The 26,566-nt window shown below is 42.8% G+C and overlaps 1 protein-coding gene across 2 annotated transcripts in view; it reads right to left on the bottom strand.

Annotated features, from left to right (window-relative positions):
* The window catches only part of HSD17B12 (hydroxysteroid 17-beta dehydrogenase 12), a 152,068-nt gene that overhangs the window by 11,731 nt on the left and 113,771 nt on the right, over positions 1–26,566 (bottom strand). For both annotated transcript variants that reach the window (XM_067557584.1, XM_067557586.1), the window contains 2 exons: positions 15,743–15,777; positions 8,905–8,986 (listed from right to left, as the gene is read on the bottom strand). In XM_067557584.1, coding sequence (XP_067413685.1) covers positions 8,905–8,986; positions 15,743–15,777 — 117 coding nt within the window. The remainder of the gene's footprint in view (positions 1–8,904; positions 8,987–15,742; positions 15,778–26,566) is intronic.

Here is a 26,566-nt window from a genome sequence, read left to right as displayed (position 1 = left end):
ATGGGGCCTTTCCACAGATTATAGACCTCAGGAGAGTAGTTTTCAAATTTGCTAATCTCAGCCACTGTGATGGAAGAACTGCTTTTCTTCTAAAACATAACAGCAGAGAATGAAACAATTACCCTGTAATTGTTTCTTGGAAGACATCTTCCAGGATTCCCATTTCTCAGTTTCCTAGCTCATGACAAATGAAAGAACTAAAAAATCTTAAGAGTTTGGGATTCTTCCGTTCTTTCAGATGGCAGCAGAAGACAAGAGTCTGAGCCATCTCTTTCACACAAGAGGCCACATGCCACCTCTGAATTTAAGCAGTGCCATTGGAGACCTCTAGACAGTTCCTCCATTGCAAAAAGCAAAGACTATTCAAAATGACATAAGATATGTTGTCATTGAGTATGAAGCTCACTCATTCTATAAACTGAAGCAACCTGGAAATTGTCCTTGTACATAAGAAACTTAGCTCACAGGAAGTGATAGTTCTAGCTGATGAAAGCTCCTTTTGAAACTCTCATCCAGGCTCTCATTATCTCACACCTTAATTACCGCAACATCCTTTCCTCTATTCTTGACAAATGCAAATTTGTCCATTCAGAATGCTGCTGCAAAGTTCATTTTCCTAGGTCTCACTTTTCTGATGTCACCCCACTCCTTGAATGCCTCTACTGGCTCATCTTTCTTTATTACATCAGACACAAGCTTCTTGACTCCACTTTCAAGGCTCTTTGCAGTCAACCTCCACCCTAACCATCACCTTTCATTTACTATTGAGATGTCACCTCTGATCTGTCCATAATGCCAGCCTCCATTGCCCACTTGTTACATTTGCAAACACATCTTTGGGCTTCCTCTCTTGCTTCCCTTCATGTTTGGGAGGAGATTCCCCAAACACCCTGCAAAACTACCTCGTTATTTTCTTCAAAAAAAATTCCTTTAAAAAAACCTTTCCTTTGTCATGATAAGTGTAAAAAACTTAACAATTCTTAAGCTGCTGATGTGCTGAAATCACTGCCCATCATGATGGCTAATATTGTCTTATTGTTTCCTTGTACTCGCCTGTCTATTTGTATCTGTTATCTCTTACCATACTTAGCTTGCAAGGTTTTAGAGGCAGGTATTGTTTTCTTATTCTTTGTTTGTACTGCCCCTAGCACAATGGGGTCCTGTTCCATGTCTAGGGGTCCTTGGTGCTACAGTGATACAATTAATAAACATCTCAGGACCACAGTAATATTCTGCGACACAAAAGGCTATTAAATGTGGATGGTTTCAAAAGCATCAAACCTGGCATGTATTTGACAAGGGGCTGCAGACACATTGATCCACCTTTAGCTAGATCATTATAGACCACATTACAGCAGCTATTACGTGGACTTAACTCTGAAACTAACTTGAAGGCTAAGGTAATCAAATAGTTTTTTTGCCATGCCTGTAGAAAGAGCCCACATGAACCTGTTTTGCACCACGCAGCAATTCTTTTCTTACTTACAGTTTTGATTCCTACTGGTAGGTGGTTCTGAGATGCCAGGATAAGTGCCAACAGGTTGGACATGCCTTATCTATCCCATCTATAAAACAAGGTTACTTACCAGTAACTGATGTTCTTTGAGATGTGTTGCTCATGTCCATTCCAATATAGGTGAGTGCACGCCACCATGCATGGGTTCCCGAAACTTTTTTCCCCCCTTAGCAGACCCCTTAGGGTCAGCTCTGGTGCTCCCTGGAGTCCCGCGCACATACCACGGTATACGAGGCACTGCCGACCCTACGGCCCCTCAGTCCCTTCTTTCTGCCATCTCTGACAGTGGGGAGGGGGGTGGGTTGTGGAATGGACATGAGCAACACATCTCGAAGAACATCAGTTACTGGTAAGTAACCTCGTTTTCTCCTTCGAGTGATTGCTCATGTCCATTCCACTATAGGTGACTAACAAGCAATACCTTGGAGGTGGGTAGGAGTTACTGGTGAGCTGCCCTCAGCACAGCTCTACCGAATCCCACATCCTCTCTCGCCTGCTGAATGATGGCATAGTGGGACGTAAAGGTGTGCACCGACGACCAGGTGTCAGCTTTGCAGATGTCCTGCAGGGGCACTCTCTCCAGGAAGGTCTTAGAGGAGGCCTGAGCTCTGGTTGAGTGCACTGTGATGACACCCAGAAGCAGCACATTCACCTGCTCATAGCAGCACTTGATGCAGGATGTGATCCACGCGGAGACGCGCTGGGTGGAGACAGGTGATCCTTTCATCTGGTCCGCCACTGCGATGAAGAGCTGCATAGATTTCCAGAACGGCTTTGTCCTCTCGATGTAGCAGGCCAGGGCTCGTCTTACGTCCTGCAAATGCCATCTCCGCTCCTCCTCTGAACCATGTGGTTTGGGAAAAAACACGGGGAGAAATATATCTTGGTTATAATGAAATTGGGAAACCACCTTTGGCAGGAAGGCTGGAGGCGGCCTCAACTGCACCTTATCCTTATAGAATACAGTATAGGGGGGCTTCGAGGTCAAGGCTCTAATCTTGGAGACCCTCCTAGCTGAGGTAATGGCCACCAGGAAGGCTACCTTCCACGAAAGGATGAGCAGGGGGCATGAAGCCATGGGCTCATAGGGGGGCCCTGTGAGTTTAGAGAGGACCAGATTGAGAACCCAGGGAGGCACCAGATCACGGACCTGTGGATAAAGCCTCTCCACCCCCTTGAGGAACCGGACTGACATGGGGTGGGAGAACAGGAATCTCCTCTCTAGCGGCTCATGGAAGGCCGAAATGGCTGCCAGGTGTACCCTCAGGGAGGCCAGCGCCAGACCTGAAGCTTTAGCTGGAGCAGATACTCCAGGATCACCTGTATGGGAGAGAGGCTCAGCGGAATACCCCAGCACTCCACCCAGCAGGTAAACTGATCCACTTAGCCTGATACACGACCTGTGTTGAAGGTTTTCTGCTACCCAGCAGGACTTGTTGGACCTGCGCCAAGCAGGTTCTTTCTCCCTCCGTCAGCCACAGAGCCTCCAAGCTGTGAGGTGCAGGGAGTCCAGGTACGGGTGTAGCAAGCGACCGCGGTCCTGGGAGAGAAGGTCATGCCGTCTCTGGAGCTCCACGGGCGGGGCGATCGACAGGTCCATCAGCATACTGAATCAATGCTGTCTTGGCCAGGCCGTGATGACGACTATCATGTCCGCCCTGTCCCTTTTGATTTTCAGGAGAACTTTGGGCAGGAGAGGAATGGGTGGAAATGCATACATGAGGGTCCTCATCCATTCGATGAGGAACGTGTCGGATATCGAACCCGGCTCGCGACCCCGGAGCAAGCAAAACCTCGGGCACTTCTTGTTCCAGGATGACGCGAACAAGTCCAGTCAGGGAACACCCCACTTGTGGAAGATCAAAGTTATGACCTCCGGGTGCAACAACCAGTTGTGGCGGGGTAGAAATGACCTGCTGAGGCGATCCACCTAGTCGTTCCTCACCCCCAGGAGGTAAGAGGCAGACAAGTGGAAGTCATGCCTCACTGCAAAGTCCCACAGGCAGATGGCCTCCTGGCAGAGGGCCGAGGAATGCGCTCTTCCCCCTCTTCCCCCGCCAGTCTGTTTATATAAAACATGTCTGCGGTGTTGTCTGTCATCACCTGCACCACCCTGCACATCAGGAATCAGAGGAACACCTTACACGCTAGTCGAATGGCCCTGAGCTCTTTTACATTGATGTGCAGGTGTCTTTCCTCCCCATCCAGAGCCCTTGAGTGCCCAGATTGGCACTGATGTGGGTTCCCCTTCTCACATCCGAGGCATCGGAGATCAAGGTGACCGATGGGACCAGGTCTCTGAAGGGGACACCCCTCATCACCACCCTAGAAGTACGCTACTAGTCTAGAGAGGCTAAGATTGGCAGGGGAACCGTGACCACCCGGTCCAAGGGATGTCTGCTTGTCACGTATGCCGAGGCCAACCATGCCTGAAGTGGCCTGAGTCTCACGCGAGCTAGCGTCACTACGTACATGCAGGCTGCCATGTGGCCTAACAGCTGTAGGCAGTGCCTGGCTGTTGTCGTGGGGCACTGGTACAGCTGGGCAATAATCACTGCCATAGCCTCAAACCGAGGTTGTGGTAGGAAGGGTCTGGCCTGTGAAGCATCCAGGGTGGCCCCAATGAATTCTATGCGCTGCACCAGGGTTAGTGTTCATTTCTGCTCGTTTATGAGCAGTCCCAGCCTGCTGCACGTAGAGCAGGTAAGGGTCACACTGTCCTGCACGTGGGACCTGGACCTGCCCCTGATTAACCAGTCATACAGATAAGGGAAGATCTGCACACCTCTGTGCCTCAGGTGAACACCCTGGGGGCTGACGAGAGGCCAAAGGATAGGGCTGTAAATTGGTAATGGGAGCCAGCCACCATGAAATGATCCTTTCCGGTCCTTTGTGCTGCTCCGTGCCAGAAACTGCCCTCTCGACGATGCAGACGAGGACGACGCCGAGGATCGCCTTCGTCTCTTCGACCGGTGCCGGCGAGTCGATGCGTGCTCCGAGGAGCTCGATGCAGACGACCAGCGTCTCAGCACCGACGACTTTCGGTGCCGCTTGCCTGGGGAATGGGAGCGGTGCCGTCGGGAGCTTCTCGGTCCAGATCCGACTCTGGTGACCGGCTCTTTGAGGGCGACCTGTTTTCTGTGCCATGAGTTCCGTGATGCCGGGCTCCGCGACAGCGACTGGGTGCTGCACCGTCTCTTTGCGCGTGACCTCTTCGGAGCTGGAGCTGTCCCCTCGTCGTGTGGTGGACCTTAAATGGCGCCGCCTTCTGCATGCCGCGTCCGGGACCGGCCTCAGGGCCGAAGGGAAGATCTGCTCGATGAGGTAACCTTGGAGTCGCTGCTAGGGGAGCGTTCTCACTCTACCCCCAATGGCCGTCCGGCGGGAGACACTTCCACCCCAGCCGGGGGTCTCCACTGCCCTTCAGGGGGACCCATCGCGGGCTTGCCCTGGGACACCAGCCCTTTCTCCCTCTGCAAGTGGGGGCGGCGGAGGCGTGGGCAAGGCGATCAAGGCTCTTGCCGCCTGGAATGCCTCCGGTGTCGATGGCACCGGCAGAGGCAGTACCCCACTCCCTTGAGTCGGGGTAGGCTCTCTGCCTAGGGATGCAGGCACCGGAGAGGACTCGACGGGCCACGGCTGGTGCATCTCCCCACTCAACCCTGCCCTTTCTGGCAGCGCAGGGGAGTGTCCATGCACCATGCATTGTTTCTTCTGCGCCAGAGACGTTCCTCGGCGTCGGGTCGAAGTCGGTACCATAGGTGCACTCTGCACTGAGGATATGCTCGGTGCCGAGGTGGAACCGGTTGGCTCGGAGGCCGGTTGGAGCACTGCCTCCATAAGCAGGGCTTTCAATCTGATCTCTGTCCTTGAGTCCAAGATTTGAAAGCCCTGCAGATTTTGCACTTCTCCTTTCTATGCTCTTCCTCCAAACACCTAAGGCAGTGGTCGTGGGGGTCGCTGAGCGGGAAAGCCTTCCCACAGGAGATGCACAGCTTAAAGCCAGGTGACCCGGGCATGGCCCGGCCACCCTAAGCCCCTCAGGGTTTCTAATCTCTCTCTCTGAACTAACACTACTTAACAGTACTTAACTATGTAAGGTAATAACAGTTCAAAAAAGGGGAATGGTACAAAGAGTCGTTCCAGTAACCCTCACGGGTGGAAAGAAGGAACCGAGGGGCCATAGGGTCGGCAGTGCCTCATATACCGCGGCATGCACGCGGGACTCCAGGGGGCACCAGAGCCGACCCTACGGGGTCTGCTAAGGGGAAAAAAAATTCCGGGAACCCATGCACAGTGGCGTGCAACTCAACTATATTGGAATGGACATGAGCAATCACTCGAAGGAGAACCGTATATACAAACCTCTACTCCTTCAAGGGCCTGGTTGTCAGGGAGAGGGTTCTCTGCTTGTGATGAAACAAGATGTTCTAGACTTGAATGTTCAGCTGAGGATGGGCTCTCAGAAAAACGAGAAAAGCTTTGGCTATCTGCAACTTAGTGGGGAACCATACCTTTCTGTGCCACTGTGGGCTATTAGGATCAAACTCATTTCTCCTGAACATTGCCAGGACTACTGTTACCAAGTTGCAGAGGCCTTCTTCCCCAGTAGAGAAGGCTTTTGCTAGAACTAGTTCTTCTCAATGTCATGAAAAGAAGAGTGGTAGCTTCTTATTCAGGCAAGTGGTGAAGTAATTCACTTCACTGGATTCTAAATGGGAATCTGATGCATCACTATCTGATCCAGGCACTACATGTGTGAGGCTATATAATGGATCAATTCAGTCTGCATGAGACTGTGTTCTTCCTTCCTGCCAAGTATATGGCAGCTGGGACTGTATGAACAGAGTACACTTCCATACTTAAAGGATTTTAGCATGGATGCATCGAACAACAGCTGATCACTCAGTGCCTCTTCTTGTGAGGAAACAATGCCTCAGAGCAGTGGAACTCAGGGAACTCTGACTTCAGATAGCAAGGTCTGGAAGGGACTGGGACTGTGTGACAGAGTCCTTGTTTTCCAGAGGGAGGATTCAAGACTCTCTGAAAATGAAACTCTCTCACTGAGCCTAAAGGGAAACTGGGTTTGCTCTGACATGGTTAGCACTGATAGTCTGGTGACTGGTGCTCAAGGCTGACTTAAACTTAGTCTTAGAAGAAGAAGAAATCCTTGAAGTACTAGGGGCTAGGCTGGGTGTAATTAAAGTAAGTTTCTGGGAGTGCCATCCTGCTTGAGTGCTCAGGTTGACATTTACATACAGATCTGATACTTTCCCCTTCCATTTATCCATTAGACATTCTTCTGTCCACAAGGGCACTGTTTGAAGCTGCTGAGGACTTTTAAAGGCCCTAGTGGATGGAGGACATCCTAAAAACCCACACAATAAGTAGTTTTGGAATGAAATTAACTCCTAAGCACAGAAAGATGAAGTGTCAAGGTGAAAATGGAGGCTGAATGATGAGGTCAATTAGAAAGACTCCAGCCATTGAACTGGGATTCTGCCAAGATCTAACTAGAGGATAATATCCTATTGGTTATATCATAGGCCAATGGCAGGTGAAGAGCCACAGCATTACCAAAAAAAGGGAATGGCACAGACCTGATAAGACAACAGGGAAAGGTACAGCGGATAAGGATACCAGGGCAGACAAATTCAGTGTAATGGAAAGTAGCCTGACAGTTGCAGCTCTGTGGGAAACTTCTTTAGTGACTGTGGTTCAAAAATGAAAGGACACAAAGTTTCCAAGGGTAATGGCTAAGCTTAATGGTGGTTCACTGCCATGGACTGAGGGAAGAGGGGTTTGTTTGTGACTACTAGCTACCACTGCCCTTAGGGACACAAAAATAGCTTAGAGAGCTACAATTGTCAGGTGCTAGGGAGAAGAGACAGGACTGGGAATCCTGCACAGATGGCATCTTTAGAGACGTTAACATTATAAATGCAGTGAAATCTCTTTAAAATCACAGCCTTTGCAAGTCTATAAACACACACAATAAATGACGAGTAGCTTCTGTGTGTTTTACATCACTTCCAAAAAAATTTAACTAGCTAGAACACTGAAGTCAGGAGGGAGAAAAAAAAAGCCAATAATTTGCTGGAATACCTAATATGGAACACACTTGAAAAACTACAAGAATAGCATTCAAACTAATGTAAGTAATTATTAATATTCTGTGTAAACTGCACTGGTGTTTCACTTGCACAAATTCATACGAACGGCTATAGGAAAAAAAAACTGTTTTGACATTCCTTCCCCACACAGTGAGAAATAAATAAATAAATCAAACATTTTAAAATGAGGCTCCTATAATTCACATGGATGACTAAAGCAATGGATGACACAGCTCATATAGCTAGGATGAAGTGGTGACATGGTGGTAGGACAATACTTTTGAAAGAGTGAAGGTATACCACACAGGATTGTTTTTATAGAACAGTGCAACATTTTACTCAAACTCTAAAATCAGACAGCCCTCCCCGCCTCAAATGATAAAAAGTTAGAAACATTTAGAATGTTGTTTTGCCAGTGATGAACTTTTTTAGTCAGTATGACTGTTTCCAAATTCAGTCAAAACTTGTAAGTGGGACATCCCAAATTGTGCATATAGGGCCCAATGGAAGAAACAGATGTAACAGTTTAATAGAAACAATGGGACAGATTTCACCCTACACTTTGGTCCTATGACACACCAGGAGAGTCTTGTTAAAAATATCTTCAATGAGATCAAAGGGAGAAAAGTGTCAATATCTTTTTGTACAGCAGACTGTTTTTCACACATATTCTGTGCTTCTGGATCCACCCCACACCAAATTTGCCTTGTGTTAATGTCCCCTTTTAAAAAAAATGAATCAAATTATTTGAGCATTTAAAAAAATTCAGCCAGTACGAGGAAAGATACGCAGACCTCCCAAAACATTAGGCTGACACAATAGCAAAACCAGTATACCTTGTTTTTTTCTCCTACTCCAAACTTTCACTATTAGCAAAAATTTAAGTTCACTAACCACTACTTTTAGGGCATGTCTATACTGTCCTGCAGTTCATACTTTGGGGGAGTGACTAGCAGTGTGCACTAAAGTGCTGAGCTGTAACTCTCCTGCATGGAAACTGCAGGCAACACTAAAAGGTTCCTACTTTGCATTAATGTAGTCCTAGTTGAAGGGGACCACATTAATGTGAGATAGGATCCTTTTAGTTCACGCCTGCAGCATCTACACAGGGGAGTTACAACTCAGCACTTAGTCCAAAATGTGGAGCAGTATAGAAAAGCCTTTATTTCATCAAACCACCAATAGAGGGACACTGGAAACATTTATTCTTGCAGCTTATATTGTTACATTTCTGTTTGACACTTCAGATGTGGGCATACCAGAAAGACAGTGTACCTTGGTTGCTGAGTACAGAGTAAGCAGTGGAGATGGATACATGCCAGCAGCTGAAGAGATATTCAGGATTATTCCTGTAGATCTGAAAGGGAATGAAAACACAGTCACTTGCAGAAAAGAACACAAATTCCCAGCTTTACATGATTCAGAACTGTCTATTAACTAAAGGGAAATGTTTACTTGCAAGAGGGGTTATGTAGATTCATTTGTAATTAAAAAAAAATAGTTCAGAGACTTGCAACTTGTCTTCTAACAGCTATAACAGATACGGGCCTGATTCTCTTTTTAAGAGCGTGTTAATCAGGAATTGTTTGTAAGAACAGCCATACTGGCTCAGACCAATGGTCCATCTAGTCCAGTATTCTGTCTTCTGACAGTGGCCAATGCCAGGTGCTTCAGAGGGAATGAACCGAACAGGTAACCACCCATTCCCAACTGCTGGCAACCAGACGCTAGGAAGGGACACTTCAGAAAATGGTTTTGCAACCCTGCCTTCCTGGCTAATAGCCATTGATGGACCTATGCTCCATGAACTTCTTTTTTTGAACCCTTTTATAGTCTTGGTCTTCACAACAACCTCGGGCAGCGTTCCACACGTTGACTGTACATTGTCTTTTGTTCATTTTAAACCTGTTGCCTATTAATTTCATTTGGTGACCCGTAGTTCTTGTGTAATGAGGAGTAAGTAATACTTCCTTATTTACTTTCTCCACACCAGTCATGATTTTATAGACTTCTATCATCTCTCTTAGTCATCTCTTTTCCAAGCTGAAAAGTCCCAGTTTTATTAATCTCTCCTCATATGGAAGCTTTTCCATATCCCTAATCATTTTAGTTCCTAATATTCTGTTAGCTTTTGTGACTGCCACTGCACATTGAGTGGATGTTTTCAGAAAACTACCCACAATGACTCCAAGATCTCTTTCTTGAGTGGTAACAGCTAATTTAGACCCCCATCATTTTGTATGCATAGTTGGGATTATGTTTTCCCATGTACATTACTTTGCATTTATCAACATTGAATTTCATCTGTCGTCGTGTTGCCCAGTCACTCAGTTTTGTGAGATCCTTTTGCAATTCTTCAGTCTGCTTTGGACTGAACTACCTTGAGTAGTTTTGTATCCTCAGCAAATTTTGCCACCTCACTGTTTGCCCTTTTTTCCAGATCATTTATGAATATGTTGAACAGTACTGGTCTCAGTACAGACCCCTGAGGGACACCACCATTTACCACTTTCCATTCTGAAAACTGACCATTTATTTCTACTCTTTGTTTCCCATCTTTTAACCAGTTACTGATCTATGAGAGAACCTTCCCTCTTATCCCATTACAGCTTGCTTTACTTAAGAGCCTTTGGTGAGGGACCCTGTCAAAGGCTTTCTGAAAATCTAATCTAAGTACACTATATCCTCTGAATCACATTTGTCCACATGCTTGTTAACCCCCTCAAAAATTTTAGTAGACTGATGAGGCATGATTTTTCTTTACAAAAAACCCTGTTGACTTTTCCCCAACAAATCGTGTTAATCTATGTGTTTGATAGTTCTGTTCTTTACTACAGTTTCAACCAATTTGCCTGTTACTGAAGTTAGACTATACAACTCCACTGAAGCCAGTGAAGTTACACCAAGTGTAAAACTACTATACTAGAAGAATCAGGCCCTGTACATCTAGGTTAGAGGTTTCAAAACTTTGCTCACCTAATAATTGCAAGGGCAACTTAACAGGTGCGCAAGGGCAGCTTTCAAATCTTTGCTAAAGTGGCAGAAATTGCAGGAGAAATTTGTCATATATTTTGCACTTCTAGGGTATCTTTCATAAGGGAACCTGAAGTAGTTTATAAACATCAGTTCACAATGCCCTTGTGAGGTGACAAGCACCCATACCCACTGTTCAAATTTTAAAAGTAATTTCTTGTTGATGGATAGGATAGACTAGAAATACACAATGGAAGACACAACCTTCTAGATACCAAATATGTTTGGTACCTTGCACAATAAAGCCTATATTTTAAGCATTGATCTGACACACTGGCTATCAACTGACCTTGTATTTACCCTCCAAACCCCAACTCAGACTATATCATTTGTCAAAAAAATGATTAAAATATAGCAAATTAAAGTTCAAGTACTTTGTAACTCTTTAGTTTTCCAACTGCAAGTAACTATTCTACAGTGGGGGGCAGGAGAGGAAGTTTTAAGCAAACAGGAAAACTGAGGTTGAAATATCTCTGAATTGAAGCTTCTGTAGTAAACTAAGATGCACTCACGAACCTTTTGTATCAAAGACTCCGCAAATAACATTGATGTTTAAGTCAAACTGCATACATCTATTCTTATAGCCATGTAATGCACTTTGTGAACTGACTGTAAAAAAAAGGCTGCTTTGGAAGCACACAAATAGAGACACATTGTTTTTGATAGATATGTTTTCTAATAGGAGAAGAACAAATTCCTCAAAATATATATTGATTTCTGTTTATTTCCTGCTAAAGCTTCAGAGTTCCCGATAATGGTATTATTTACATGGTCAGTTTTCACTGTGACAAAAGATTAACAATGGGTACCACAAGTTTTTCATAAATGTTTGGTATATTTATTCTTGAGCTCAAAACAGGAATAAGCAGTGAGATGGGAAAATTTAGAAATGTCAACCATTTAAATTACTCAGACAAGATACTACTATGAAGAACTTCATAAGGCCAACAACGGTAAGATGAAATGACAGATGAAACTGAATATTGACAGTGCAAATTATGCACATTGGAAAAAATAATTTGAACTAATTATACACCATACTTTTTAAAAATCAACTCTTAACTCAGCTAAAAGATCTGAACATTACTGAGGACACAGCTCCATGAAGACCTCTGCTTAATGTGCAGTAATGGCAAAAAAAAAAAAAAAAGGAAACACTTAAGGATACGTATGGAATGGGAGAGTTAACAATACAGAAAATACAATGCAGTTGTAAATTAATGATATGCATTGACCTGGAATACTGTGTTCAGGTCCTTCTGGTCATCCTCTCTCATAAAAGATATAGTAGACATACAGGGGATTTGATGAGAATAGTAGGAAGATGGAAAAGCGCTCATTCGAAGACAGTTTGAAAAGACTGGGACTATTGTCTTATGGAAGAGATTAAATAAGAGGAGCCTTGATAAAAGCATACAGAATAGTTAATGGTATAGGGATAGGAGATCAGGATCTTAGATTCACCCTCTTGTAATACAAAAGCAAACTGACATTTAATTAAAATGAAATACTGGAAATTCAAAACTGATAAAAGAAAATACTTTTTCACATACACAGTTAGGCTGCAGAAGTAATTGCCACAAGATTTCACTGAGGCCAAAAGCTTAGCACGATTAAAAAAAGGATCAGAGTTGTATGTGGATAAACAAGAATAGTAAATATCTAAAACAAACTAAAGCCTTGAAAGGGATATAGACGTTCAAGCTTCAGGGTGTAAGCCAGCCTCTATTGAGGCCAGGAAGCAGACTTCCATAGAGGCAGGTTATACCATAACAACCCACTGTAGGGTTTCTTCCTTTGAAGCAGATAGCACTGGCCATTGTTAAGAGGCAGAATAATGAACTAGGTAGACTACTGGTCTGATCTGGTATGGCAATTCCTATGAAAAATTCCACAAGTCATAAATATAGCTTCCATGCAACAGATCGGTAACCCTTTATATTACCATTTTGTTTAGTGCTGAGAAAGAAAAACAAAACTGGTCCTGACCTGAACAGCTCACAATTTAAACACCACAGAGGGTAGGGAATCCAGATGTGGGGATAACCCCAATAACCCCATGATTATGGCTTTGTTTCTTGCGGTCATTACAGAAGAATCAGGTTTTTTAAGGAGGGATTTGAACAAGGAAAAGGGGTTGGTTTGGCAAACTTGGCTTGGTAAATTGAACTTTGATATACCTCACTCAACAGTCTGCTGTAGAAAGTTGATTAACATTAATACATAAAAGGTGACTTACCTAGCACACCCTAACACCTCACCATCATTCTACCTTAAACAGTACAGTGTAAGAGATGCTATATTTAGCTTTCCATTGTTGCTATGGTAACCACTGTCTGCTCCCGCTGTACGCAAAGTGGAAAGAGCAAGCTTTCTTCGTAATGTAATTATGCACTTGCTACTTCTATAGCAATATATACTCTAGTTTGATATTTGTCTAGAAACAGTCAACTGAATTTTCTTGCTCACAAAGACATAAATCCTAATTTCTTGAGCAGTGCCATGAGGCTTCCACCTTTGCAAACAGCAGACAATAGTCTGAACATCTATAGTAGAACAGCTCATCTAAAAGGTAATACAAAGTGCATATTATAATTGTCATATTTAAAATATAAACGTTAGAATACCAGAAGATGAACCAGAGCACAAAGCCTAAATGCCAGCATTTATAGAAAAGGTATTTTTTTAGTGCTGTATTTACTACAAATTAAGGGGACAGACAAACTAGGTGTGGTCAAGATTTTGTTTTACAGACACAAAGCATTAGAAATTATAAAATCTGCCCTGCTATTTCCTCACTTTTAAGACACTATATTGTACAAATGTGTGCACACAGACACACAAGTGCAGCACTACAATATACACCACAGTGCACAACACTAAGTTTTATCTCCTTTTATCACCTACTGATGATGGGATCTTCAGTATAACACTCTTGGACAGATCAACCTTCACCCTGTAACTTTTTCCAGGCTCATAAACCCAGGTGAGGAGTTTGTGTTTGGCCCAAACAGAACAGCTAAACACAGCTACCTGCTATTCATACTCTTGGTCTGGTAAGCCAACAGATCTGCTGTGGCTGGGTTCTGAACAGCGCTAATAGCCTAATAATCTGTATTGTGCATTCTAGGGGCTGCAGATCTGGTTTCTGTACCCTGTAATGTCAAAGAAATGTAACAAAAACTGAGCCAGCATGAATGTAGATGCTTTTATCACCCATTTTTCTTTTCCATAGAGAGAACGCCATCCAGGATGGAAGGATCATTTAAAATGGCTCTATATGACCGGGGGGGGAGAGGGGGTGGAATGGAGGGGGAAGCTCTTTTGAGATGGGTGAATAATTCTAGCACTAATGTGACTTTTGTCTTCAAACCACTTTTTGAATAGTAAGTCTCACCCTCCTGTGAGATAAGTATGTATCAACATTTTACACTAGGACAACTGAGGCAGAAAGATGAAGTGACTTCTAAGTTAGTCAGACCTAGAATTCAGCATATAATGGTTCCCTGGTCTATATTCAGATTACCATCACCCAATATTTATCAAGTTGTATGTAAAAACAAAATTCCTGCCCTGAGTAAGAAACAAATCTAACCGAAACAAACAAAAAAGATAGAGAACAAAAATAAAAGACCAAACAGTGCTATATACAAGGTTTGAGGAGGAATATAGGACAGCTTTGTGAAAGAGGTGCTTTTAAAAGGGGATATTTGATGAAAAGGAGGCTGCTTAGTGGACAGAGTAGGAGGCCTATTTAAAAATCAGAGATGGTTTGAAAGCTGCCACAATGCTGAGTGTGTGCGCTGAGTGTGTGTGCAGAAAAGGAACAATCAAAAGAGAAAACAAAGGGAAGAACTGCTGAAGATCATTTCTGCCAGCCAGATCCACAAAAATTTCCTGAACGATGTTGTTTTATATATGTTCTATATTTTTCATGTTACAATTTCTAAAAATCCCAGTATATACAACATTAAACCCCTCAGAGAAGCTGAGTGACTTCAGTAATGTCCATCTCCCTTCCCTTCATGGCAACAGTAGAGCTACTCAGAGTACTTTTACTGCATTTGATTTTGAAGCCAGTCATACACTACATATGGTCATGAGCAGAACCACATCTGTCAGCTTCATACAGAGGAGCATGAGTCCCACATGTTGGTCGAGAAGTAATTTTTGGTCTATTAATCAGGAGAGGCATCCATGTGTGTGCTAAGAAAGTGAACCTCAGGGTGTATAGACAAAAGGTTAATTCTTCATTTTAGGTTTGCTTAGATACATACCAACATCACCAGGCTGCATTATCTATGCAAATAGTACTGAACCATTGTATTTATTCCCCTCCCATTGTATTTATTTGGTGATGCCAAAAGCAGCAGACTAATCACTATGGCTACCATGCCTGGTGCTATGCAATCTTCCACACAGCTCTACAAATGCACCACAGTCCTGACCCACAGCAACCCCTGGAAATCAGGCACAGCTCTTCAACAAAGACTGTGCAGATCACAGAACAATCAACAAACTAGAAAATGGCCACTAGGCTGACTCTGTGGCTTTAGTTTCACCTGGGATCTAACAAGGATGTCAATACAAGTCTCCAACAGTGAAAGACTGGTGTGCATTAACTGTTATTTTAAAAGAATTGCCTCCAATTCTGATTTACTATATGATCACACACTACCCTCAAAATGCCTCCTACTGTATAATGAGAGCATACTCTCTACATCCATTTTACTTACAATGACTCTGAGGAATAGCCTTAAGAAGGTTATTCCCAGGAACTGTAACCACCCCCTCAGAATAGCAGGTTGTTGAGTTAGTGCCGATGAGTCAGACGGACTTTTAAATTCTGTTCTAAAAGAAATCACCACAACAGTGGAGAAGGGGAAAAATAAAAAGGGAATCGAGTGGAAAAGGCTTCCACCGTCTGATGATTCATGCACCATGAGTGTGACTCACCCGGCATTACTCTGCTGTTAAAACATGGAGGCTAGGCTGATTAGTCACAGTAATGATTTTTTCAAAGAAAGGATTCTCCCCTATAAATAATGATGACTGTCTGTAGAGTGTTTGCGTGACTCACCTTTCCAGCATGCCGGGCAGCACCAATCGTGTCATCTGCAAAAAAAAAAAAAAAAAAGGAAAGAAAACATTCGTGATGACTGAGAATGTAGATAGAGAGTGAGGGAATCCTTCCCTCCCAGAGGCTACTGCCTGCCCTCCCCTCAACCTCTATCCCAAGTCAGTGAAGGGGAACTGAAGACCATATTTTGCATAAGCAGTTTATTTTTTATTCAGTGTAACTTGGCTCTGTCAAAAAGTTATGTGCAGTGAATCTGGTGAATTCATCTGCATTGGTAACATCAGTACAGTAGGAGAGTCAATTGTTCTCAGATTTTTCCCACTTCTATAGCACTTTTCATCTGAGGCTTTCAAAATGATCTGCAAACAATGTCATATCACCAAGATGTTGTAGGGGCAGGTATGACCCTATTTTACAAATAGCCACACAGGGGTAACTAAGTGAGTGGCAGGGCTAGGAACAAAATCCAATAGTTTCCAGTCTCTTATTCCATCCATCCCTCTCAATTGTGAGAATTTTTTTACTGTGAAAAAAAATATTTTCATTTGGTTATGAGTGGCAAAAGCACTAGCCAGAGCTAATGGTAGCGTAGGAAGCTCTTCCAATGCAGCTTGCTATTGAGCTGAATCCCACCTATTAAAGAACACATTCTCTTCTGAAGAGACTATGCCATCTGTGTAATAGAAAATAATTGCTACTAGAAACTAGGTGGAGGTCAAGAGGTCAATCTGATTTCAATCCTGACCCAGGCATATATTGTTTGAACAAAGTCTTCTAGTACAAGTGTGAGATATTATATGCAATATACATATAGAGGCACAGAAGTTATAGGTTATTGTTCTAGTGATCAAGTTCAGAGCAGTCCTAGTTTGTATGAGTGGTTTTTGTTTTTAAACTACAATTCCCCTTTAACAACAGAATGAGAACATGTTACATGTAGGAAATATTCAGGAAAAACATTTTTCTTAACATGATCCAGCTGGAAATACAGCTTTTTCATACCAAGAACACAACCTATATGCACAGAGGGGGAAGTAGTCATGTAAGCTTTTATACGGTGCAAAAAGTCCAGACAAGCAAAATATATACTTGATGCTTTAAAAAGGCCAAATTCACAGAGCTGAAAACAATTATGAGCCAATTAAGTTGGGAAGAAGAATTTAACAATAGGAATGATGATAATTGGGAATTGTTTAAGACCACTTTACTAGATGCCAAAAAAGTCACAAATCGAGGAAGAAGGCTGTATTGGTTAGAGAATGTATTGGGTTAGAGAAAGTAAAAGCAATAATATATGTACATATATACATGTATATACATGTGTATGCAGGCTACACTAACAGGATAGGGGACTCTATCCTGGGAAGCAGAGACTTTAAAAAAGATTTGAGGGTTGCAGTGGATAATCAGCTGAATGTGAATTCCCAGTGCGATACTGTGGCCTAAAGGGCTAATGCAATCCTTGGATTCAAAAACAGGAGAATCTTGAGTATGAGTAGAGAGGTTATTTTACTCTCTATTTGACATTGCTGTGACCACTGCTGAAATACTAAGTCTAGTTTTGGTGTCCACAATTCAAGATGGATGTTGATAAGTTTGAGTGGATTCAGAGAAGAGCTACAAGAATTATTAAAGGATTAGAAAACATGCTGTATAGTGATAGATTCAAAGAGCTCAATCTATTTAATTTAACAAACAGAAGGTTAAGGGGTGACGTGATTACAGTCTGTAAGTACCTACATGGGGAGCAAATATTTGATAATGGACTCTTCAGTCTAGCAGACAAAGGTATAACTTGATCCAGTGGCTGAAGTTGAAGCTAGATGAACAATTCCATTTCAAGACATCTTTGTACTTCTATAACATTTAAAAAAAATTCATATCTTAATATGAACTCTGAAGTATTAGTGTAGCACCTATGAATATCAGCCATTGACCAGAACCCAATTTCTACACTTAAAAGTTACTAAGAATGCTTCTGGCCAACACAGCCACTATCATTCGGGGATGTGATGTTATTACGTTGATGGAAAATCACCTTTTTTTGGTGTAGGCTGCCCCAAAATTCCTGGGTTAAGCCTGCATAGCTACCCCCTAGACATACCTCTAGGTGCTGTACAAACAGAGCAAAAAGATAGATCCTGAGCCAAAGAGCATACAATCTTACCATTGTGTTAGCTCTCAAATACTCCTATGGTGGATTTGAGCTATATTATGCTCTAAAAACCTTATAAATAGTTCCCTACAAAGAGGGAAGAAAAAACCAACAGCCACAAAACAAAAGAAGTAAGTTTCAGTTACCCAAGTTCATATAAAGCCAAAGTAGACTCTTCTATTGCATAACAGGGGCAGAAATACTGGGTGTCAGTTTCTATCGAACTCTGCACAATCCCTGGGGTGGGTAGGAATCATGGTCCTTACTACACAAAGAAAGGAAATAAAGATGGCAGTAGCAAAGAGGCTGGGTCCAAAAGCATATATACCTGCCCCCCCCCCGGCATCCGTGTTCATTTTGTCCAGTCCTCCAGCTAAGTCTTTTGCACGGTGTTTGTATGTTGTTAGAAACCCTATTAGCCCTCTTTTAGAGCACTCCTCCCAGGGCACAAGACAGAGTATGAAGTAGGTGCTGCACTAATATTTAATTCTGGAGCAGTTTAACTGCCCCTCTAACCACCCCAGTGTCATTTACTCATCCCATTCCTGCAAAAAGCATCAACACATGAAACCCTTCCACAAACTGGAAATACCACCCTCTATGCTCAGCATAAATGGCATTAATTGCCTCGGAAGGGGTGGGGACAATAAGTTAACCCTCATCCTTCCCAAGTAAATAATGACGTCAGGCCTCAGACTTAACTGAAATATGAGGTTTGAAGTTCCTTCAGTCAATTAGTATATTGCACACATGGAAAATATGGAGGTTACTTAGCTGTAACTAGAAGTTCTTTGAGAGGCATGGTCCCTATCTGTATTCCGCATGTCACTATGCGCCTGAGATCAGAGATTTCTAGTAAATAGTGTCAGTTGGTCCACATCTACGCAGTTGCTCTTCTCGTATGCTGAGCCAAGGGCACAGAGTGGTGCAGACCAATGTCTCTCAAGTTCTTCCCTTACTGCAAATCAGAAGGATTCAAAGCAGAGGGGAAGGAAGGTGGGTAGTGGAATACTGATAGGGACTACACATCTTTAAGAAAACCCAGTTACAGGTAAATAAACTCCATTTCTTCGAGTGCTGGTCCATATGTGTATTCCACATGAGAGAGGGAGCAGACGTTGTGCTCCAGGGCCCATGTGGTGGAAGAGAGACAGGGGGAAGGGATGGGGGAGCAGCTGCCGCCGTGCTGCACAACTTGTTCCACAACCTTTCCACGGACTACCAACTGAGCTGGAAGGCCTGATTAAAAGCTCAGTGAGCCATAGTTTGCCCACCCTTGCACTAGATGGATTGCTCTACGTTCCAATAGGTTGGTAGGCGTCCTGACCTCATGAGGAATCCAGGCGCATTGGGGGGTGGTGTTCTCCAGCCAACATGTCATACGTTTGATAATGGTCACATCAAGTGTGGGTGTGATGAAAGGAATTCCCACACATTCTTGTTCCAGATACATCCGCCACCACTCTGGTATTTATGTCGTCTCTGTCTGGAGAGTAGATGGACAGGAGCCAGGCCTGTAGGCAATGTATGTGAAGACTGGTGAACGGTGTTACAAAAGTACATGATGCCATGTGGCCTACTAGGGAAATGCAGCCCTTGGCAGTGATTCATGGTCTGAAAAGTAACTCTCTCATCACATTGTTCATGGCTTGGAATATTTCCATCGGGAGGTAGAACCATGTTGAGACTGAATCTAGGGTCACTCCTACAAAATCTATAGTCCTTGTGAAAAACAAAGTGGACTGTGTTGATAAAATTGATAAAGATAAAGGCTGCCAGAAGATGGAGCAAAAACAAAGTCATCAAATGGACCTCTTAACTGGAGTGACCCATTAGAAAAATCAGTCAACTAGATACAAAAAGATGGGTAGTTGTGATGTCTCATTTGGCCCACCACCACTGAGAACACCTTTATGAAGTCCTTGGGTGCTGTTGCTAGCCTGAATGAGAGTACTCTGAACTGGTGATGTTCTTGTCTTTTATTCATTTCTTATCATTGTATAAGTGAAGACTGCCTCCCCAACAATTCTACCACCAGCACTCATTTGAATCACCACAAAAATACCAGAGAGTACAGAGGCTTAGCTATATAGTTCCTTCTACCACAGGCAGATGCGTTTGAGGGAACGTTCCGTCAAGACCCTTGAGAAAACAGCTCACTATGTGGTTTGATAAAACCGACTTGCCCGACACCCATGGATGGAAAGCTGAGACTGCCACTAGGTGGACCTCTGATGCGGAGGTGTAACAGATAGTCCAGGGTAAGCGGTATTGATGACACCCCTCTGCTGGGACCAGGAGAACATCTTCCACTTTGCCAGGTAGGTAGTTCTTGTGGAGGATTTCCTACTTCCCAAGAGGATCTCCCTAACCTGCTCTGAACCTAACTAATCACTTAACTATTAACACACACTGACTATTTATAGGAACAATGGAACTGAAGCACTGGGAGAAGAGAACCCTTGCAGAGCAAGAGATGATGGATTCCAGCCAATCATCATAGGTGGTAAGAAGGAACTAAGGAGGCAGAGGGTTGGCAGGGCCCTATATAGGGTGCTATGGACATGCAACTCCAGGGTGCTCCAGAGCTGATTCTACAGGTACCAATGGGGGAAAAACCTTCTGGTAACCATGTATGAGGCACGCGCACACGCACACGCACACACACCTAATTGGAATAGACATGAGCAAACACTCAAAGAACCACCATTAGTCACTTGGCAGTCATACCTGGGTGGCAGATGGACCCCACATCTCTTGAGTTTCTGTCCAAACTCATCTCCCTATGTGGGAATGAAGATTCATCTGGATCCTTCAAAGAAAAGACCAGTTCCTACTTCACCGGCAGAGCAGTCAGTACCAGTGGGTGAAAGCTCCTGTCTAGACCAAGGAGGAGAACAAACAGTTTCAAGGTAGTTTCCTCTGGTGTCACAATGTCTCTGAGGAAGATTGGACATGAAGACAGGATTGAGGATAAGGAAGGGTGAAGATGTCCTCCAGTGAGGTGTAGGTTTCAGTTCTGGGCATTCCAGTAATTGGTACCAATGAGTAAGATGCATCCACAGTGTTCGTGGCAGCAGGTCTTTATGGAGATGTGAGGATACCATTGAAAAGTCTGATAGTGAGTTCTTAGATGGTGTGGTAGGTGTTCATCTTTAGCCTTATGAATTGAAATGGACATCTGGATCAGCAGATACTTTCCCCTTCGTACTTTGCCCTCATGGTCAGAGGGTTTAAAGTGGGCCACTAAATCCTTAGGACCCAGGTGTGGACTCACCAGACTTGGATGGAGTCAGGAAGGGTTCCCTTCTTTTTGAAGCAGACCTGGAAGGAGATTAGTCCTTATGCGGGAGAAAAAAAATTCTACTAACTATACTAAGACAAATTAACCCACATGTAGATTACACGTAGGAAACAGCATTCAAAGAAGAATCTTATGTCCAGGCACACAATTAACTCTCCCCATGCCTCTGTATGTGCAGCGATTGTACAAACAATAATGCTTTCCCTTACTATTAAAATGATCAAACCTTCCTATTCATTACTGTTCAGGAGTAAGATGAGGTGACTAAAGACAGTCAGATACATTATATAGTGAATGTTAGCACACTGCTGGTTGACTGTGACATTCCAAACCCAGTACCAAAAAATTTGCAACTGTATCTATTCAGTGCTTAAACTACACAAGTTAAGTGATTGTAAAACCAGTGACAGTTATAGCACAAGATCAGGGACAGGATACAGGCACCCAATATGGAAATCAGACAGCAATTCAGTATTAGTGATTGGTTATTTATAGATACCCAGTTCAGGAACAGGGCATTTTATTTTTAAGAACTTTAAAACCTCCGAAAGACCTAATATCTATGGATTATATTGCCATGTGGACAAGACATCAGATCTTGGAGAAAAGAATGCCAGAAATGTCAAACTGATAAGAAGACAGTTGGATACCAAAAATGTGTCATGATTCACAGAAAGCCCTCACCACCCTTTCTGTGTGTCTCCTATCGGGAGTTGCCGAGATTACTTGCGATTTTCCAATCAGATAGTGATTTTTATGGATAAACTGATGGTTTCCACTGGGATGCCACTACTGCAACAAAACACTACAGTTGTTCCTGAGAATCTTACTGCTCTTACCTTCTTCTTTAAATGTTGGTAACTTCAGGCCAAGTGGCCAGGCACTGGCAACTCCCTGTGTATAAACTGCTAACACATTAAATAAAACCTGTTATTCATTTCAGGTAGTATGGACAGTTACTAGTATTTCCATAAAGGAAGTGTTCAGGAGGGACAGACAGACTCTCTCTCTTTTCCCCAATGCACTGATTCTCCTATTCACTAGATGGCATTTATTGTCAAGCCAGGTATCAGCTTCTGATACGCAAAAATGTTACTGCAGATTGGAGTGAATGCAAACACAGTTAACCAGAAGTGTGGTAACATTCACTATATAATGTATTTGACTCTTTAGTCACCTCATACACCTAATACAGCCTCTTTATGTACATAAACAACATGCCTCTTCTCATACTCAATCACCAATTCAATGTTCCACTGCAAAGATACCTAACTTCAGAATCGTACCAACTGATTTTCAAATCCAGGGAAATGGCAGTTCCTACTCCAGTTGTTTCAGAAACAAACAATGGAAATATGCAGTAAGCAAATTACCTTTATTTTAAAATAGACACTAGAAATATCCAGTTCTCCCCCCCTTAATCATCATTTAAAGTTCTATTCCCTTCTCACATCAAACCAGGAAGATAATACTTACCACTGACATGGAGCAGTTGCCCAGGAGCATTGCTTATAAAAAGGGCTTTAGTTTGTTCAGGGAAATCGTTCTCATAATTTAGAAAACCTTGCACTTAAAATCTTTTCATACTTTATAAGCAGCAGTAGGGAATATCAGTGTAAAAGTTAACTATGATGCACACAAATGTTAAAACATAAGATTTATGCTTCTGGGGCCATGCTGCTTCTAATACTAGAATTCTGCATCTAGAGAGGCAAAACAGTTATGTTAAATATGGGGAGACTGTTGCTGAGCTGGAACTCATTCTCCTAGCTTCTAAGATAGGTGCTGCTCTGGAATTTAAAGAGTTTACCTAGCTCTTTACTGCATAATCATGAAGATGAAACTAGAGAACTCACAAATAATTTTATATTCTCCTACAGTTAAGATAGACCTGTGTATGTGAAATCCAAAAAAGAGCTGAGACAGTTATAATAAGCTAGTAGTAATATAACTTTCTGAAGAGACTACTGAGATAGTTCCCTGTGGTGTATGATGTTGTACATCTCCTTTATTCATCGAAGTCATCATAAGTGTCCTCTCAGTCTAGGGCATCACTGATAGATAGGTTGTCACACCGATCCTCATGCGAGCTGCACTCACACATCTGTACAAGGCAGGCTGCTGGCCAAACATTTGCAGGGTGATGGGCATCTAGTCTTTGCACACAAACATTTGATTAGCTGAAGAGTTGATTCAGGAGTGCGTGGTATTTCACACACAACTGGTGAAATTAGTCCATCCTCCAAAACCCGCCCATGCTTGATATGGAAGGGTAGTTTTGGATGCACTCTATTATCCCAGAACCATTCCACTGCTTGATAATTTTTTCTTGATAGCAAATATAAATACACCCCTTGTCAGTAGCAATTTTTCTCCATTCATCTGCTTCTTGGAAAACATTCACCAGCACAGCTCTGCAAGAGTCATAATGTTGGTCTTCAAATGCTAATGGCATATGAAAGCCTTCAGTGCATTTATGACCTCATCTGTCACATCTCAGCTATTGAGGACCTTCAGAGCAAGAAGAGAGTCTTCATCGACTGAATCAAAGGCATTCCAGTAAGATAATTTGGTCTTTCTACTGCCAACATTCCAGTAGCGTCACATCCTGAAAGAGAGTGGAAATCCAGCAATGGGGTGGGCTTTTAATGGTCCGAGTGATAGGAACACACCTCTGAGGGATATACAGAGATTCTGTTCCCCAGCAACAGGCACAAAAACAGAATCTTGTGGAAAACTTGCTAGTGTCTAGAACACCTGTCTTATGCAAAAATCTGGAGTTTAATATCTATCTATCTGATGGCATACAAGAAAATTTTAGTGTCAGCCTCCTCATGGGAACTACAAAGAAACTTGACTGAGCAGCACAAAGCAGCAACTTCATTACACCATGCAACAACAAAATTCTTCAAGCAATTATTCCTACAACGTCCTTCCTGAGAGTATGAGACTGCAGCTTCTTCATTGTGACATTGGAGATGTTTGTGGAATCAATGATTTTGTATTGGACAGGTGCAATACCATGGAGTTTCTTCTTTCTGTTAATATTTTTAATTGATTTCTCTGCATACATATCAATCCTCAGGTGGACTCCCTCACTGGTCCAGTATTTTCTCTGTAGCCTCATAACAAAGTATTCAGCCAAATCTTGGCAGGTTTCTGATTTGTTGAGATCTTGTACCTCAGCCATACCATCTATGATTGCAACTCTGAAAGGCCTTTGTGGTATAAGGTACCAGTCACATTCGCAGTAGGTGCTTGCTTAGGAAGACCATGCAAGATGCTTTTTGCCTGGTACATATGCATTGTTCCATCACACTCAAACATGGATTGTGGTACCATGGAGAACTTATTTTTCCCAAAGTCTCACATAGATCACCATCGTGCTGAGATCTGGCAACAACCAGGAGACACACAAACAAGGACCTGCCTGTAATTAGCTCAGTAATAGTACCTGCCACCTTCACTTTGATTTATTTTATTTTTTTTTGCATTTGAGAACAGCTTTAGTTTGTTGCTCTTTATTGGAGCCCATAGATTGATGATGACTTGTATAAAGCCTTCAAAACCCAAAGAATTATCAAAGTCACGACCCAAAGTATTCATTCAACTGACATCTTTAGCTATCTCATCAAAGATTGCTTTCATCATGATATTAATGAGGTCTGGTCCATCATATGTGAATGGATTGTCAGTGCAAGTAAACTCATCCTCTATCTTTAAAATTGCCCCTTCTTGGCTTTAATCACCATCTAGATGATGATTGGTTATTCTGGGGGACGTTATCCCAGCCATGATTAATATTTCGTTCAAAATTCGATGGAGTTCAGGGGTTGTCAAGAAAAACAGGAAAGAGCATCTGGATGCTGTGTTATTCCCACCAACCTTCCCAACGACTTTCATTGCTCTAGGGCTTCATATAAACCAAATGCACAGAAGACCCTGGAATGTACATGGGATGTGTGAAACAGTCTTGCAAGTCCTGCATTCTTTGGGAAAAGACTTCATACATATCAGCATGCTTTTCAAAGAAGACCTGTAATTACGTTATATAATGTATGTTATGTAACTATATGCATATCACTTGCATACAGATTCCAGTAATTTCTGGCTGGATATTGACATCTTAACTGTTCCTCTTAAAGCTCTTGACAAACAAACAAAGCTGATCATCAGTACCACTAAACTACTTCCTTTTTGCCAATGATGGTAAATCTACTTGAAGCACTCCTTCCATTTACAGTAATCTAACAGTAAAAAAAATTAGGTATATTCTGAGCATTAACTGATAACAGTACTGTCCACCAAGGGTCACAATGTAACTTTATGAGGGCTGCATATTTGACATGCCTGTTTTAAAGTATAAGTAAAGTGAATTTTTAAACATTTTCTCAAATATATATCTACATAATTGTTCTAGGTTTGTCATGTTTGGTAGAATTGTGTTCATAAGAGAAAAGGCTTTGAATGATACACAGCTTGACCCTTTCAGTCAACACTTGTATTCTAAAAATTTCCACCAACTGGAGGACCTGGAACTAGAAGCTGGTGGGAGCAACTCCCCTTCTCCCATGCCGCGCAGGGCGACACCATTGAAATTATGATTCTGTAGATTTTTATCAATCAAATTACACCTCCCTTACCTTTTATCATTAGCTTGCCCATGGAATTACACACACTGCCAGGCTTATCTGTACAAAATCCGTGGTTTTGGATTACAAATCTACAGTTTGTAAGATGTTAGTGCAATGTTTCTCAGCAGCCAATCCGTGAACTGGTGCCGGTCTCTGAGATCTCCCTGACACAGTTTAGGAAGGCAGCAAGCCAGTCCCTGGTATCAAAAAGGTTGAGAAACACTAGGAACAGTGTCTATGCCCCTCCTACGTGTGGACAACTCCCTGTGAAAAGGAATAGGAATTACATCCATGTTTCATGAGAATTAACTTTTACAAAATTAATTCGGTATCATGTTCCTTTTCCCTTTGTGCTGGAATGAGACCAGTTCTATGGCTTTCAGTCATAGAAGGTGGTTATTTCTTCCTGTAGCAGGTGTTCATGAGAAAGGTCCCTAAGAGGGACAGGGAGGGGTCTGACAGGTGGATGGGAGAGAGAGGAATGGTATGCAGTATCCCTCATTGACTATTTTCAAGACCCACACATCTGAGGTGATTTGTTGCCATGATGTATAGAAAAGGATCAAACAGTCACCAAACTCATGGTCTACTGAAGATGTTTGGAACAGCTGGATCAGAGGAAGGCATTTTGAGGCCTCGACCAAAACTTCAAGATTGTTGTTTGGAGGTAGCTGTATGAGGTGCAGCAGCTTGTTAGTGTCTTGCCTACACATGGGAGAGGGCTTGTCATT

This window comes from Emydura macquarii, unplaced genomic scaffold (genome assembly GCF_026122565.2).
Source record: "Emydura macquarii macquarii isolate MOO-44397 ecotype Brisbane River unplaced genomic scaffold, CSIRO-AGI_Emac_v2 contig_1876, whole genome shotgun sequence".
In the NCBI taxonomy this organism is placed as follows: domain Eukaryota; kingdom Metazoa; phylum Chordata; order Testudines; family Chelidae; genus Emydura; species Emydura macquarii.
The sequence above is the reverse complement of the archived record's forward strand: the minus strand, read 5'-3'. Positions and strand labels throughout refer to the sequence as shown.